The sequence below is a fragment of the Engraulis encrasicolus genome, chromosome 8, assembly GCF_034702125.1.
Source record: "Engraulis encrasicolus isolate BLACKSEA-1 chromosome 8, IST_EnEncr_1.0, whole genome shotgun sequence".
NCBI classification, from domain to species: domain Eukaryota; kingdom Metazoa; phylum Chordata; class Actinopteri; order Clupeiformes; family Engraulidae; genus Engraulis; species Engraulis encrasicolus.
In genome coordinates, this window is record NC_085864.1 from 19,652,677 (window position 1) to 19,670,459 (window position 17,783).

At 46.2% G+C, this 17,783-nt stretch overlaps 1 protein-coding gene across 1 annotated transcript; it reads right to left on the bottom strand.

Annotated features, from left to right (window-relative positions):
- Nucleotides 1-789: 789 nt before the first annotated feature.
- Nucleotides 790-12,605, bottom strand: znf296 (zinc finger protein 296). The gene is made up of 4 exons (XM_063205131.1): nucleotides 12,288-12,605; nucleotides 9,107-9,619; nucleotides 3,498-3,622; nucleotides 790-3,341 (listed from the first exon to the last, which is right to left on the bottom strand). Exons 1-4 carry the CDS (start codon nucleotides 12,337-12,339, stop codon nucleotides 1,722-1,724), a joined length of 2,310 nt encoding a protein of 769 aa, XP_063061201.1. The 5' UTR covers nucleotides 12,340-12,605; the 3' UTR covers nucleotides 790-1,721.
- Between the last annotated feature and the right edge of the window lie 5,178 nt (nucleotides 12,606-17,783).

Below are 17,783 nucleotides of genomic sequence, written 5' to 3' on the forward strand. Positions count from 1 at the left end.
ATATTGGAATGCACTCCATGACATACGAGGGAGTAGAGGGAGGGCAGCAGTCGCTTCACTGGCGCTTGCTTTGCCCTTCCCTTTCTCCAGTTTAAACAAGCATGGCAGGCAGGCATTGTGTAAGGAGGGAAAGAATCTGAACGATTTATTTGTAGAAAATTACAAAACAAATATGAAAATGTACAATCAAAAGAAACATGAAGATACAGCAGCTGCGACTTAATACACCACAGGATTGTTAACTTACAGAAACGCAAAGGCTTGCATTGCGTAGACCCTCCACACCACACACCCACAGGCACTTTCTCAAGCAGAGCACACGGACCACAGTAATATTTCCCTGAAGTTCAAAGCGCCTACTACAGATATCTTGGATATGTTGCGCATGTCTGAGTAAAGTAAATAATAGTAGACCCTTTGATTGACATATCAACAGTATGTAAGTGCGAATCTGTGTATGGCATACACTCCCATTGTAAAAAAAATGTTTTGTTGTTTAAGGATATGCTTATGAAGAGGCTCCATGCAAAACAACGTACTGCACAATAAGGGCTGCCTGAAACATTACATGTACATGGGCAATACAAGTTCAACTGAGTAGTTGTGATCTGGAGGGTGTTCTAAGAAGCTGGTTCAGGAGTAAACCAGGTTAAGTTAAGAGGAATCACCTAATAGAGGAGCCTGGAGTCCATATTTTCTTAATTAAAAAAATGACTCCAGGCACTTCTATTAGACGATTTACCTCTTAACTTAACCTGGTTTACTCCTGAACCAGCTTCTTATTATTGGCCCCTGATTGCATCATCACTTTACTTTAAACAAAACAAAACCAACCTATTACACATATCAAGTCCCTGAGATCACCAGCTAGTCACCAACTGTAAAAAAGCTTCACAGCAAAAAAACAGACAGCTATACTGTACATACAACATGTAGAGTACCCATGTAATTCTATGGTACACGTCCAACAAGTAAGTTCATCTTTCCAAAGTTAAGTTATTCCTCTGGGAGTACAATAAACATTCCAAAATGAAGAACAAATGGTTTACACAGTTGTAAACATAAGTAAAAAAAAAACAGTGCTATTTTTTGCATTTCCTACTAAAAAACTACTGAAAGAAGAGACTGTACCAAATATTCACTTTTTTGCTGGAAAATATTCAGTGCTTTGTACTGTTGTACAGCAGTCCATGAAGTTCTACCAAGTGCTTACATTGTCACTGTTTCTATGCAGTTTCTGTATTTTATATATTCCTTGGAGTTCAGCAGCATCGTCTCATCGTCAGACACTACAACAACCCACAGCGAGAGTAACCACTGCTACTTTTTTTATTTATTTATGTCCATTTTTTGTTTTTACTTTATTGACCCAAACTCACAGGCACAGGGATTTGGTCAGAATGTCACCTTTTAATCCAGTGTTGTTAGTTGCATCAGGGTGGCACGAAAGACAAGCTTGCAATGCTCCCCCATGTTCTCATCACCCACAAGTTGCTCACTATCAGCATGATGATGAAGTTGACAATTTTGCACATCCCAGGAAACCGTGTAGGACTGACAAAAGTCTGACTGTAGTTTTCGGAGTGAGAAGTCCGCACACTTAAAATCCTTTTTGTTGTCTTTCATTATTTCGAAGCATAATCCAGCCATGAAATAATAAAAGACAACAAAAAGGATTTTAAATGTGTGCAGACTTCTAACTATTATGAAAGCTAGCGTCATCAAGCCATACTGGTGGCCTCCTCCTGCATAACGGGCACCTCAGCACTCTCCTCCTTGCATCCCTCGCTCCCCATCTCCACGTCCACACTCTTCTGATCCTCCATCACACTGTCCTCCACAAGCACTCCAGACTTGTCCTCCTCCTTCCCCTTCCCATTCCCATTGCTATTAGCATTGCCATCGCTATTTGCATTCCCGTTCCCAGTGGCGCTGGCGTTCCCGGAGAGCAGGTACGCGCCGGCGCTGGCGTGGCTGAGGCCGTGGGCCTTGCGCAGGTGCTTCTCCAGCGTGGCGTAGACGGTGAAGGGCACACCGCACAGGCGGCATTGGAAGGCGGGCTGTCCGGTGGTGGCGGCCGTGCCGTTGGGGCCGCGGCGGGCGCCGTGCGTCTTCATGTGGCGCGTCAGCTTGCTGCTCTGGGCGCAGGCGTAGCTGCACAGCGAGCACTGGTAGGGCCGCTCGCCCGTGTGGCTGCGCCGGTGCACCGTCAGGTTGCTGCTGTTGCGGAACGTTTTGCCGCAGTAGTCGCACGCCTCCTCGCGCTTCTTCCTCTGCTGTTGCTGGGAGACCGCCACGACCGAGACGCCCTCCGTCTTCACCCGCTGCTGTCGTTTAACGCTCTCGTCGTCGTTGTTGTTGTTGTTCACGGTCACCAATAGCGACGGCCACGATGACGACACCACATGATCCGTCGCCACGGCGGAGGTGTCCTTGTTGTCGGTCACGGCGGCCTCCCACTCGGCCGGCTCGGCGGTGCCCCCCTTGGGGGTGCAGTTGCCACTGGCGATGCCGCTCTCGCCGCTCCCCGCGCTCTCCACGGAGCCCTCCGAGGAGGTGGAGGAGGAGGTGCCCAGAGGGGACGGCTGCTGCTGCTGCTGATGCTGATTCACCTCCTCGTCCTCCTCCTCGAATTCGTCCGCGTCCCCCTGCACCTCCCCCCCCTGGTGCTCCAGCGCCCCCTGCCGCGGCTGGAAGTACTGCAACTGGGTTCTGCTAGGGGCGGTGGAGTGGGACGACAACACAATCAGTGCTCCCCGTTTGGAGCTGATCACCTGACCACCCCCACCAGTGTTGTTGTTGTTGTTGATGATCATGATTCCATCGCCGTGGTGACCCTGCTGCAGCAGCGAGACCTCGTCTCCCAGGGCAACGGACGCGGACGCGGCGGCACTGGCGGCTCCGGAGTGGGTGTGGCAGCTCCGCAAGTGTTGCGCCAGCTGGTGCCCGTGGGAGAAGGAGCGGCTGCAGAGGCCACAGCGGTGGGGGCGGTGGCAGGAGCGGGCGCGCTGGTGAGCCGCCAGGCTCCGCGGGGACCCGAACACCTGACCACAGCGCTCGCAGGCGAGATGGGCACGGGAGCCAGCAGCACCAGAGCCGGAGCCACCCACGGGGTAGGCAGAGCCCATGGGTGAGGAGGGAGAGGAAGAGGAGGTGGTGGTGGTGGTCCCATGGTCCCCGCTCTCGGCTGCCCTGCCCTCTGCCAGCTCCCGAAGGCGGTCACAGAAGTTCAGGCGGCTGGATCTGGACGAGGAGGGGCCGGAGCGGCGGAGCTGTTGATGCTGGGTAGTGGTGGTGATGGCAGGGGTGGTGGCATGGATGTCCATGTCCGTGTCATCCACCTGGTAGAGGGTTTTTTTAAAATTACTTTATGTATAGATAGTAGTTCTGTGTACAATGTCTCAATGTAGTTTGCCAACAATACATTTGTGTACAATCTATGACTCAATGCAGTTCAGTAACATTACACATCCAATACAGTTCAATAATCATTTTACCTGGTAGAGGTTGAGGGCGTGTGTGTGCTGGGCGTGCTGCAGGAGGCTCCAGGCGCTGGGGAAGATGGACTGGCACACCTGGCACACGAAGCTGGAGGGCTCCTCCTCCTCCTCCTCCTCCGCCACTGCAATGCAAACACACACACACACACAGCAGAGATCAATGCATTACATTGATGCATTAGAAATACTAGTGCAACAGTTGTAACACAACACAACACAACACAACACAACACAACACAAACACAGAGAAACACGATTTAACACCAGAGGGGTATACTAATGCCTCTTTTTCACTGCCGGTTTTCTGGCAGGCCTACAGCTCGACACAACGCGACTCGGCTGCCACTTTTTGCTCTTCGATTGAGCCGTGTCGTGCCTATTTGAAAAGCAAAAAGTGGCGGCCGAGTCACGCTTTTTCGAGCTGTAGGCCTACCAGAAAAGCGGCAGTGGAAAAGAGGCATAAGAAGCTGGTTCACTAGTAAAGCAGTTTAATTTAAGAGGTAAGTCATCTAATAGAAGAGCCTGGAACCTCATTTTTCTCAAGAAAACTCCTGAACCAGCTTCTTAGTATATAATAGACCCCAGGGGAGTAATCCAAGAACCTGGTTAAATTAACCTTGAGGTAGTGGTTAGTTATCTAATAGAGAGCCTGGAGTCCTCACTATCTTAGCTAAGTGACACCTAGGGACTATCTACTAGCAGGTTGGTTTACTACTGCTTCCTGTAGATTAACTTAGCCAGGTTTATCACTTAACCTTATTCTTGGAATAGTACCCAGGGCAACTATTCAAAGACACAAGAAAGATAACGCTGTAAGGCTCCTCCACCACTGCAAAACGAACGCCGAAGACCAATACATTCAAATCTGACGACTATTAAAAAGATAACAGGGACGAGAATTTGATAAATTGAATAAAAATAAAAACTGATAACAGAACAATTATAACTCAATGGAGAGGTTCGGTAAGCATCAATCTATAGCCCTGCTGTTGGTTGAGGTGACTGAGCACTTTGGGTAGATAAATGAACGAGAAGATTTGATTCAACATGGATAAATACATCTACAAATACTTGTAATGACATGAACTAATGTAATATTAACAGAATACGGCAGATAGGGACATTGAAAACTCTAAATAATCTCGAAGGCTTGCGCTAAATTAGTAGTTAGTACATGTCTGGGCTGCCTTCTCCTCCTTCGTTTCTGTCAGCAGTATTCCGCAACCTAGATCTACAGGTAAGTATTCTGAACTGATATCCTGTGTATATTTTGTTCGCTTCATTACAATATTTATGGTAAAGAGGTTCAGTATAGTCGCATGTTTCTTTTAGGTTTACTTAACCGCAAACTGCATATTTCCCCACACCAAATGAGTTGAAATGAAGAAACCAACATGAGACAAAAGTAAAACAAGAAATTGCATGCTAACACCACAAACCCAAAGCCTCACCCCATCCCACCTCATCCTAAATCCTCATCCCAACCCCCACCACACCACACCACACCACACCACACCGCTCTTCTGCCACGTCTCCTGCCCTCCATTGTCAGCGGCAGGGGCAGGGGGCTTTTGTCATGAGCTGAGGGGAGTGAAACACAATACACACAACTCCCTCTTTCTCAGGATCTTTTCCCTTTCTACTAGGCATGTCCCATTGAGTCAGGAGTGCCGCTCGCATACAAGAGTTATAAGCAATACCTACTAATTAAACGGTACCCGCCTAGGAAGCAAACACACACTAATGAGCATCCTCTAGTCCTCTATACTAGCTGTCACTAGAGCAGACGGAGGGGGTGGGGGGTGGGGGGATGCAGAGAGAGTCTGCGTATGTGTGAGAAAGACAGGGAGAGAGGACGGGTGTTTGTAATCGAGAGAGGAGGAGAGGAGGAGAGGACGGGTGTTTATAATCGAGAGAGAGAGAGGACGGGTGTTTATAATCGAGAGAGGGAGAGGAAGAGAGGAAGGGTGTTTGTAATCGAGAGAGAGAGAGAGAGAGAGAGAGAGAGAGAGAGAGAGAAAGAGAGGAAGGGTGTTTGTAATCAAGAGAGAGAGAGAGAGAGAGAGAGAGAGAGAGAGAGAGAGAGAGAGAGAGAGAGAGAGAGAGAGAGAGAGAGAGAGAGAGAGAGAGAGAGAGAGAGAGAGAGAGAGAGAGAGAGAGAGAGAGAGAGAGAGAGAGAGAGAGAGAGAGAGAGAGAGAAGAGAGAGAGAGGGAGAGAAGAGAGGAGAGAGGGAGAGAGAGAGAGAGAGAGAGAGAGAGAGAGAGAGAGAGAGAGAGAGAGAGAGAGAGAGAGAGAGAGAGAGAGAGAGAGAGAGAAGAGAGAGAGAGGGAGAGAAGAGAGGAGAGAGGGAGAGAGAGAGAGAGAGAGAGAGAGAGAGAGAGAGAGAGAGAGAGAGAGAGAGAGAGAGAGAGAGAGAGAGAGAGAGAGAGAGAGAGAGACCAGTCCATCATCAAGAGTGCCATCATTTCCCTCTGAGGAGCAAACCCATGGCAACCTCATGACAACAGGCAGGCCAGGGAACCAGAGTGAACACACAGCACCTAACTAGCAGAAACCCTTTGACCATATGTGACTGAGGTACTCCTGCAGAGTCCACCACTCGGGGCTCCAACCCGCCACCTCCTAGTCAGCGCAACAGTTCGGGTATGGGAGTCAAAGCACAATACCGCTGAGCTATTGGACAGGACTGATACCATGAGGCTTCGGGAGGGAAGTTTACTAACGTTCCACGCCACACTCTGCCTCCGTTACGCATACATCAAAGAAGGAAAAATAGTCATTCATTAGAATAATTAAGTAATAATTGTTCATGAAATTATAATTTGATGTACATCGCAGGGCTTAACATTAACTTTGTTGCTCACTGGCCTGAGTGACTAGTGGCTTTCCCGGGTCACTACTAGCCATTCAGCAACAATTTTGCACACTGCGCAATAGGCTCCAAAAAATAAACTTTATTAAATCAAAACAGAAGCGTTTTGATCGCCCTGGGTCTTTGTCAGGCATGCCGCAGTGTGCAGACCTACTTTCTTGAACTGTCTGACACTTTTGTCTGGCACCTACAACAAGTGCCTTTGGATGTGCGCACCACCCTACCCAAAACGAAGCCCTGCTACATTGACATAATGGATCCTCTCCTCTAATGGCATGGGTTTTGACCAAAGTGGGCATAGGGAGGGGGGAGAGGGGGAGGAGGTAGTGCTGTGTGCAATGTGCGAACCAGTTACTGCCATCCGATGCAAAGGAGACAAGTCAGAATTGAGAAACAAGAGGCCTCTGTAAGGAAGTGTGTATGTTTGTGTGTGTGTGTGTGTGTGTGTGTGTGTGTGTGTGTGTGTGTGTGTGTGTGTGTGTGTGTGTGTGGACGGAAGGAAGCAGACGACTGTTTGGCCTGACCACTGTGAGCCCCATAAAGGAAGTGCCACAACACGCATGGCAAAGGCTCGCAGCAACCGACCCACACACACACACACACACACACACACACACAACACGCATGCCAAAGTCTCGCACCAACTAACCGACCAACCGACCTACCTAACACTGCTTCCTCATGCACACACACACACACATGCACTCACGCAGGCACACACACAGACACAGACACACGTTGAGTAAAGGTAATGTTCATGTGCAGTGCACGTATATTGTCTGGGGCTTGGGATTGTACTGATGGCCATTCTATCTGTGCAGAGAAACCCTTGGTCTGATGTGAACAGGAGAAAGAGGAACTGACCAACGGTCCTCATCTTACATTCCTTAGGTTAAAACGCTTTAAAAACTGACATTAGTCAAATCCAGGGCCAACCATTCAAATGCTAGTGAGATTTCAGTTTGGCTAGTAGAAAAGAATAACGTATTACTAGCTTCTTTGACCTAAGTATGAGTGGGTGTGTGTTTGGCTAGTGAGATTAACATCTACTAATCATTTTGGCTGGTGGTCATAGCAGTTTCATGTATGTTATGTACAGTACGTTCCTAATCAATATATTGATCTATGTATTGCTCTGCATTCCAATTCTTTAAGAATTACATTCCAAATGTTTTATGCTGTGAATGTTCCTAATCGATATATTGACCTGCTCTCCTTGTTATCAGTCCGTATATGACCAAATGCAAACCCCCTTATCTACAGTGCTGTGATGACGGCACATACAGCATAGTGTACATGTAGTATGAGCCGAATGTACAGTACATGTAGAGATTAGAGATTAGAGATGTGTGGACCAGCAGGGTGGACTGGTGTGTGCGTTACCATGGGAAGGCCAGTGTTTGTGTGTGTGTGTGTGTGTGTGTGTGTGTGTGTGTGTGTGTGTGTGTGTGTGTGTGTGTATGTGTATGTGTATGTGTTCGGTTGCTTGGACCCGTTGACCTTGTTTACCTGTTGGCTTCCACCTGAGACTATCACCAAGAGGATAGAATTGGAGAGAGAGAAGAGAAGAGAAGAGAAGAGAAGAGAAGAGAAGAGGAGAGAAGAGAAGAGAAGAGAAGAGAAGAGAAGAGAAGAGAAGAGAAGAGAAGAGAAGAGAAGAGAAGAGAAGAGAAGAGAAGATGGCAGGTGAGACAAGACAGAGACAGAGCACAGAGAAGAGAGAAGAGAGAAAGAAAGGATAAGATGAGAGGAGGAAAAAAGAAGAAAAAGAAGAAGGAGAAGAATAAAGAAGAAAAAAGAAGAGGAGAGATGCTCAGGTGCGGGTGTGAGTCCCTGAGGCCAGTTGTCTACTCTACAGCACTACACCCACTGCCCTCTCAGCCCAATTAGCCTCTCCCTACAGGGCCGGAGATACAGGGAGGGCGAGCAGGGCATTTGCCCCTGGGCCCAGGGCAATCTTGCAATTGTGATATTGTCAGGCCATATTTATAGGGGGCCCAATAAGTGTTTTCAGCCCTGGGGCCCTGTATGCAATTGTTCCGCCACTGTCTCTCTCCACCCTCCCCCCACACACCTCTCTCTCTCACACACACACACACACACCTCTCTCTCACACACACACACACACACACACACACACACACACACACACACACACACACACACACACACACACACACACACACACACACACACACACACACACACACACACACACACACAGAGGAGCCAGTGCCCTGGCAACCCCACACTAATGAGCCGGACGAGGGGGCGAACGTTCGTTAAAACAGAAGGGGATAATTTGAGAGAAGAAAATAAAACAGTCAGCAGAGAGAGAGAGAGAGAGAGAGAGAGAGAGAGAGAGAGAGAGAGAGAGAGAGAGAGAGAGAGAGAGAGAGAGAGAGAGAGAGAGAGAGAGAGAGAGAGAGAGAGAGAGAGAGAGAGTGTGTGTGAGAGAGAGAGAGACCAGACCCACCTGCCAGAGTGAGACAGAGAGAGAGATGGAGAATAACAGAGTGAGAGAACAACAGACAGACTGACAGAAATAGAAGGGGAGAGAGCGAGAGAGAGAGAGAGAGAGAGAGAGAGAGAGAGAGAGAGAGAGAGAGAGAGAGAGAGAGAGAGAGAGAGAGAGAGAGAGAGAGAGAGAGAGAGAGAGAGTGTGAGTGAGTGAGTGAGTGAGAGAGAGAGAGAGAGAGACCATTGCCATTGTTCACATACTCTCAGCCTCACCTGCTTGGTGCTGCCTGCCCGTGGCCCCAGTCCAGGAGGAAGAGCTCATGATCCTCCTCAACTCCACATAGGCCATACCAGCCTGATCACCGTGACGCCCACCACCATCAACACCTCCAGCACCAACACCTCCGCCTCCAGCCGTCCTCCCACTCCCACTGCGGGACACGCAGCTGGTGGGCGACGGGGGCATGTGGCTCTGGCGGTGCCCGTTGGCGATGGGGTCGCGGCCGCCGCAGCCCCCCTGCTTGTGCTGGATGAAGTCCAGGATGCAGCCCAGCGGGAAGGCCTGGCCACACTGCCCACACGTCAGGACATCGGGCCCGGGCCCGCCGCCGCAGGAGGTGGAGGAGGTCCTAGCAGCAGGAGGAGGAGGACCAGCGGGAGGAGGAGGCGCATGAAGAGATGGAGGTGGAGGTAGAGGTGGAGGAGAGGTAGAGGAGATGATGCTGTCCAGATGTGATGGTAGTGGTGGTGGTGGTGGTGGAGGAGATGCAGCTAGCTCTGGGCCATCTGAGGAGTAGAGAGGGAAACAATGAGGAACCTGAACCTGATTATCATTGACATTCAAATCTCTTCGAGACTTGGGGCCTATACTACAAAGCTGGTTCAGGATAAGTTAAGGTTAAGTTAAGAGGTAAATCACCTAATAGAAGAGCCTGGAGGACTCTCTTGCTAACTACTAACTTAGTAACTATTATGCACTTAGCCATGGGTGGGGAACCTATGGCTCAGGAGCTGTTCACAGGAAATCCTGGCTTGTGTTCATAGTATGGTCCTTGGAGGACTTTATAAAGTGTCTAGCGGCCCTTTGAATGAAGAAGGTTCCTCACCCCTGCACTAAATAATGGCTTAACTCATGCTGCCCTACACAATGGGACTCATGCCCTCTGTAGTGCATGATGCAAGCGTGCGAGCGCGTATTTTGGACATGACCAGGCAGATACTGTACTGCTGGCTCAAGAACATCTGAGGAGTCAACAGGAAAATGATGATGAGGACAGACTTTGAATTTGAAATGTTCACATGTATACACACAGGGCCGGCGCTAGACGGCGCCGCAGAGTATGCGGAGTGCTTAGGGCACCAACCATTTTGCTCTCTACTCACTCTTAAATCGAGATTGACTAAAAAACGTCATGAAAAGATATTGAATTACAAAACATATTTATTAGTGAGTTGATTATTATGATTATTATCTAATTATGAGAGGGGGAGGGGGTCCTGACAAGTTATGCTTAGGGCCTCCAAAACCTTTGCAGCGGCCCTGGCTGTGTACATAACATACTGCAGAGCAATCCAACCCACACTCAGTGTAGTGAAACTACGTATGCTGTGTGCGAGCAAGCATTCTGGACATAACCAGAAAGCGGTCTCACAGGGGACAGTTGAGATTCGTACATACCACAAACCATCATTCTGACTGTCCCTCCCTTAAGAAAGCCAGCCCAGGTGGTTTTTTGTGTGCGAGTGTGCTGAGTATTTTTTTTTCAAATCTTTCAATCTCACGACAACACTCAAAACATGAAATTGTTTTCTCACAAGCCCTGGTCACCACGACCTATATCGAAAAGGCCCTGCGTGCAGTTCCATCAGCACCTGACCACTTCCTGAGGCACGGTCACGCACGAACTAACATGCTCTCACTCTCGCTCTCTCTGTCTCTCTCTCCCTGTCAGTTTCTCGCTCTCTCACTCTCTGAGTCTTGACATTATTATCACCATCATCATAATCAATTAGTGTGGTGGTGTTGGTGTACAGGTCTACCTTCATCACAGCACATCTCTACCCTATGCCTGTACATGTCAGCATGTCAGCAAGTACACACACACACGCACGTGACCCAAGAAATGATCATGGGAGACTGACTGACTAGTCTGATGGTTTTTCTGTGGGACACTTTGTTTAATTTTACAAAAAAGCAAAATGGCACAGCTGATCCAAGAGACATCATAACATATGGGTGTTTTGTTTGAATTTGTATACTTGAAAAATGGCACAACCTCTGTGTGTGTGTGTGTGTGTGTGTGTGTGTGTGTGTGTGTGTGTGTGTGTGTGTGTGTGTGTGTGTGTGTGTGTGTGTGTGTGTATGTGTGTGGGGCGTAGGAAGGAGGACGTAAGAAATGCCCTGTGGGTAGGATGCCATTGCTCGCAGGCAGCAGAGACCGGACCCACCTGCCCAAACTAGGTCACAAGACACAGCCACGGCAGGTACAGACAGTTCGGCGGAAAGCAGAAGTTCACGGATGGTTATTCAAAAATGTCACTTTTCCTGTTTGAATAGTGCAGGGTGTTTGTGAAACCGCACCGAGGCATCAGTTACACTCAGTACCCGAAAGCTTGTGGTCAGGACATGCACGACTGGCCCTCACACTTCCACACCTAGACTAAGTAGGCTACAGTCCTCCATGTAAACATGTAAGAGGCCTGCACCTAGATTTATTAAAGAAAATCAGTATAGTCATCATCATTAGCCTTTTGAACATTCTATGAAAATAATGCAAGATTCTAAAATTCCAAATGTAATTGAATTCTATAGAACTTTCACTGTCCAAACATTCTCGTCCCACTGGTGTGACAACACACGTTTAAAAGGTTAATAACAGACACCCAGATGCAATTGAAAACATTTCTTGATACAGCTGTCTGTCAGTAGCCTATACTGCTTGTTTTAATGATTTTCAATTAGGCAAAGACTAGGGCCTATGTCAGAAAGTGGACCATGAAGACGAGCAGCAAAGCAATAAGGAAGTTGTGCCACACGAGCCAAGTTCCCTCACTAGGGCAAGAGAGAAGAAAGAAAGTAAACAATTGCCCCGAGGTCTATCAGCAGACACTGCTCTTGAGCTTCAGCTTCAGCTTGTGTTTTTTTTCCTTCTTTTCGTAATAAATTGGATAAATAAAGCATACAACAGGGTGGGTGCATCAGTTTACTACTTCGTGGACTCACTCTAAGAAAGTTGACTTGTAGCCCACTGATTAAAGAAAACGCTTTAAAAATGTACATTCTTGTGGCGCCAGCCTCGCGCGCAGGTAAAGGGTTCAGGAAGTTGTAGAATAGCCCAAGTCCGTCCGTTGTATTTTACTCCAGGTGACGAAGGCAACTAACTATGTTGCTCACAAGACATTTAACCTCAGTATGCTACGGCAACTGAAGTCTGAAAGTGTGGAGGAGGCTTACCTTGAATTTCGCGCAAGTGCTGCGGTCGGCTGCCAAGTTTGCGTCTCGACATGATTTTAATTGTTGCCAAAGGAGGGAAGTTTCATCTGTGATTTTCAGAGAGATGTTTGAAGGTGGCAGAGGTTATACGCGTTGATGAATTATGCCAGCTCATCTAGAACGATGCTTGAGAGAGCCGTCCATCAGTGAGCTGCTGTGTGTTCAAGTTGAAGAGACAACCTTAGGCTGGTGCATTAAGAAAGGTATAGGGGCAGCATTTTTGAAGCGCCGCCTGTCAAAGTTTTCTCACCCCGCCTCCTCACGGTCTTTCCCCTTTGCCCTCTGAGGCTGGAGAACGTGTCATTTTCAGACATAGGCAAATGGGGTTTTGCTGTGCCTGTGAGAGTTGTGTTGACGTTTATGAGGTTTGAAACTTGGTTGACTTTCCCCAGTGGCTGTTCAAGACCAAAATTACTAAGGGGGGCTGAGGTGGGGGCAGGGTTGTTTCAGGGGGCAAATGGGCAAACAGATACATTTTTAAAGTTATGAATATATATAATATACAAAAATGTATACCATGTTGCTGTTAGAAATTAATATTTGAAGTCTCATTTGGCTGTTCAGGGGCCACAAAAGGGGCCAGGAGGAAATCTGCAGGGGCCCTGGCCCACGTCTAAAACCACCCATGACTTTCCCCCGAGTTTCGTTTATTACACAGCTTTGTAGGTCAAGAACAAACAATATACTGAATGATGTGGTTAAATAGCTGAGTTTTCAATGTGCAGCACTTCTCGCAAAGCTGAGAAAAAGTTTATTGCCATAAAAAAAATCAACCATGATATAGGAACTGGTTCCTCCAGTCCACTATTGCTGACAAGACCAACTAGACTCTACATGCCCCTTACACTCAATTGCTCAAAGGCATTGACAGCATTGATGTATCATTCATCATGCAGACCATTTTCATGTTGAGACGTATTTGTCCACTTCTAATTCAGGTTTCCGTGGAACTGATCCTGGTATTTCAGGCTATGGTTAAACACCCTCGGGCACACTGTGTACTACTGACAAAGTTGTCCAGCTTTGGCTGTCACACCTAGGCTGTCCTGGCCTATCACTTGCAAGCCGTTGCAGATGACTAATTTGCTTACCGTCTCACAGTGCAAGGAATGACTAATACAGAACCCCCTCCCAAAACTGTATGTCAGGATGTCCAACACCATAGGCCAGCCATAGGCCATGAGCATTTTTTTTTTAAACCGACGGCAATTCTTCTGCTGACGGAAAAACAAGGTTTTATTTCAGATAAATAGTGGGATACTCAGTAAAGACAGGACTTCACTTGATAATACCTAGCTGGACATCTGTCTGCATTGATTTTTTATTTCGACTCACTGCAAAAGTTAATTGGCCTACTTGAGGAAGCGCCTCTCTGGTTGAAGATTAATGGTGTGCAGCACAGGCATTTGTTTTTGTTTTGTTTTTTTTGGGGGGGGGGCACAAGGAACTTCTGGCAGCCTTACTAGTCTATATATTACTGTTATATCGGGGCATTATTGTCATATGCCTTTGATCATGAAGCATATTATCATGTCAACATCACACCACAGTATATTGTGACAAAAAAAAAATGTTACTACATCATAATGTAGCTTTATATGTGTACAAACAGTAGCTTAACAGACAATATGTGAGGGATTGTAGGCAATAATGTATTGATCCTCTTTCAACCATCAAATCTCCTCAATAAAGCAATGAATGCTCAGGTAAGACTTTTGAATCTTGAACCAGTTCTCTGATCATTTAAAAAAATGTTTGAGGTCAGCTGGTTAATAATCTTAGAGACAGTTACTCTGTGGTTAGTGAATTGGCATTGGCGTAGATTGCAATACACGTAACAGGGAGGATGAAGGCAGGTAGTTGCCAGTGTTCTACTGCCATCTGGTGAGGAGACTGGGTATTGTAGACCAGGGGTTCGGTTGACCATGGCACAGCCTCCCATTACACCGGTTGATTCCAGCCAAAGTAGTGTTCTTAAAGGTACACTGTGTGCGATTTTTTGTTGTTTATTTCCATAATTCATGCTACCCATTCACTAATGTTACCTTTTTCATGAATACTTACTACACCACCATCACATTCTAAGTAGCCTATTCATTATGACAGGAATAATTGCACTTTTCATACATGAAAAGGGGGATATTCTCCATGTTCTGCCATTTTAAATTTCCAGAAATAGCCATTTCTGCCAATTTTAGCTGCAAAAATGACTGTACTTGGGCCATACTAGAAAATATTAGTTTATTACTTTGTAAAAGTTCACGAAAAGATCAAATTTGGCAATAGGCAGCCCAGTTTCAATGACCAGCATAGTTGCAGTACCTTTTTTGACAATTTCCTGCACAGTGTACCTTTAAGTAGGCCTAATGGTAATATTGTTTAGCTTTTTTTCATTATTATTTTGGTGTAGGCCTATGGATCAGTTTGAGTACATCAGGATACTGGAATAAGTCATGTTGCCCTATTGAAGGGGAAATGCCTTTCAAGTGGATGTTTCAACAAGACAATGACCCCAAACACACCAGCAAGCGAGCAAAACCATGGTTCCAGACAAACAGCTAACTAATGGAGTGTCCAGCACAATTCCTGGACTGACATAAAAAATGCTGTTCATGTGGCAAAACCAAGAAATGCAGAGGAATTGAGTACTGTAGTACAAAATTTACACTGGGCTGCAATACCCGGCCTTTGACCTCTCTGATGGGACTCCATGCACCACGGATGCGAAGCAGTTATCAGAAACCATGGTTATGCAACAAATTACATTTCTTACATTACATTTCTTTACTTTCTATGAAATATTATAAAATTGATTTACTTTTCCCAATTTCCTTGTATTGAAATAGAATGTGTAGTGTCCCAAATGCATTTTTGCTCATGAAAGCACACAAAAACTTATTTGAGGAATTGACATTTACTCTTTTTTGTCAAGACACTGCTATTATTGGGATGCATTAGTATATTTTATTTTCCAAAAGAGGTCATTGGCAGGCCTATGATGAGCTCAAGGGGGCTCTGGGATGCTTACGATAAGGCCAAGGGTGTGTTTGTTCAAAAAAGGTTGAGAACCACTAGCTTAGATCAATGGTTCTCAAACTTTTTTGAACCCCCTCCTTGTCCAAATCACATTTTCCCCCCTGAAAGACAGATGTGGTTTATTGTAGGGTGTCGATGGGAATTCAGAAGTCTTTTTTTCAACCCTTAAGATTACAAACCTCTGCAAAAATCCAAGAAGTCGAAGTTGTCCCTCTTTGGACCTATTTAAGGAATATTTTGAAGTTGGTGTAAGAAAAGAATTGTCTTCTAGAGTAATATACCCCAAACCATGCCTACCCAATACAAAAATGTATGCTCAAGTTCGGTCTCCTAAGAGGGCGCTGTCCCCTCAGTCTTCTTCGTCTCTTTCGGTGGCGACGGCATGCCAAAATGTGCCGTACTGCCATCACAGCACTAAGGAAACTCCATTTATTCTCAAACTTAAGTCTCCAAAGGTCTCCTAACTGAGGGGGCATTCAACTGACATCACATACAGTGCCCTCCATAATTATTGGCACCCCTGGTTGAGATGTGTTAAAAGCCTTAAAATAAATTCAGTGTTTATTGCAGAAGAATACTGTCACACTGATAATTTTAGGAAAATGTAGCCTTCAACTCAAATGAATTGTAGGAAAATAAAAAAAATCCCTGACTAAAAAATAATTCTTTTTCATTAAATCACCTGTTCCACAATTATTGGCACCCTTAACAATTCCCAGGAAATAAATATAATTGAAGCATTTCTGTCATTTCTACAGTAGTTTACAAAGTTTTCCAGAGTATGTAGGAACATTTAATTAGTAATTCATCACTTCCTGCTTCCCTGGGGTATAAATATGATGTGACACCGAGGCCATTTCTCTTATCCACTCTTAAACATGGGAAAGACAAAGGAACACAGCATACAAGTGAGGCAGATGTGCGTCGACCTTCACAGGTCAGGCAGAGGCTACAAGAAGATTGCCACTCAACTGCAGCTGCCCATATCTACTCTGAGAGGAATAATTAAGAAGTTCAAAACAACTGGAACAGTGGTAAACAAGCCTGGATGAGGACCCAAGTTTATTTTGCCACCACGCACAGTGAGGAGGATGGTAAGAGAAATCAAAAGATCTCCAAAGCTCACTGTTACAGAATTACAACAAATGGTAGCATCCTGGGGTCACAAAGTCTCCAAATCAACCATCAGGCGCTGTCTACACGCCAACAAGCTGTTTGGGAGGCATGCACGGAGAAAACCTTTCCTCACCCACAATCATAAACGCAAACGTCTGGAGTTCGCCAAGCGGTATTGGGGCTTCAACTGGGACCGTGTGCTTTGGTCAGATGAGACCAAGATTGAGCTTTTTGGCAACAAACACTCTAAGTGGGTCTGGCGTGCCACGAAAGATGCGCATGCTGAAAAGCACCTCATACCCACTGTGAAGTATGGGGGTGGGTCAGTGATGCTGTGGGGCTGTTTCGCTTCCAAAGGCCCTGGGAAGCTTGTTAGGGTGCATGGCATCATGAATGCTTTGAAATACCAGGACATTTTAAATCAAAATCTGTTGCCCTCTGCCCGAAAGCTGAAGATGGGTCGTCACTGGGTCTTTCAGAAAGACAATGACCCTAAACATATGGCCAAATCTACACAGAAATGGTTCACCAGACACAAAATCAAGCTCCTCCCATGGCCATCTCAGTCCCCAGACCTCAACCCCATTGAGAACCTGTGGGGTGAGCTGAAGAGGAGAGTACAGAGGAGAGGACCCAGGTCTCTGGATGATTTAGAGAGATTCTGCAAAGAGGAATGGCTGAAGATCCCTCTTTCTGTCATTTCCCATCTTGTGAAACATTATAGGAGAAGATTAGGTGCTGTTTTGTTGGCAAAAGGGGGTTGTACAAAATATTAACAACAGGGGTGCTAATAATTGTGACACACATTATTTGATGTCAAATAATTATTTCTTTATGTGGGATTTTTTCCCCACTGAATAAATGCACTTGTATTGAAGGTTGGATTTTACTCTTTTTTTCCATTAAGGTCCCATATTATTTAGAGAAAAATAATAATAATTGGAAGCTAAAAAACACATCTCAACCAGGGGTGCCAATAATAATGGAGGGCACTGTATATCCAGGATGAGCTTGATGTATCTTACTGTACAAGACGCTTCTTTGGTGTAAGGACATGAATGACTGACACAAAGGAAGAAGAAAATCCAAGGTGGTGATGGTGACCCTTGACTGGCTTCTTGTGAAACATCCACATGTGGGGAGCCATAGAAATAAGACCATTTACATGACATTTCAATATGCAAGACATGACTTGGGAAACGTGAAGTTCTGTAGTATTTTATTTGTTCCAGGAAGAGAAATTCTGAGGCACTCATGGAGTGCGTTACAATATGCGGCCTAGCCTCCTCCACTTGTGCTTGTTTC

Coding starts and splice junctions, on each gene's coding strand:
- znf296 (XM_063205131.1), bottom strand. CDS start 12,339: ATGTCGAGACGCAAACTTGGCAGCCGACCGCAGCACTTGCGCGAAATT. Junction 3,623..9,106: donor GGGCAGGCAGCACCAAGCAG/GTGAGGCTGAGA, acceptor TTTGCATTGCAG/TGGCGGAGGAGGAGGAGGAG. Junction 3,342..3,497: donor ACGCCCTCAACCTCTACCAG/GTAAAATGATTA, acceptor ACCCTCTACCAG/GTGGATGACACGGACATGGA.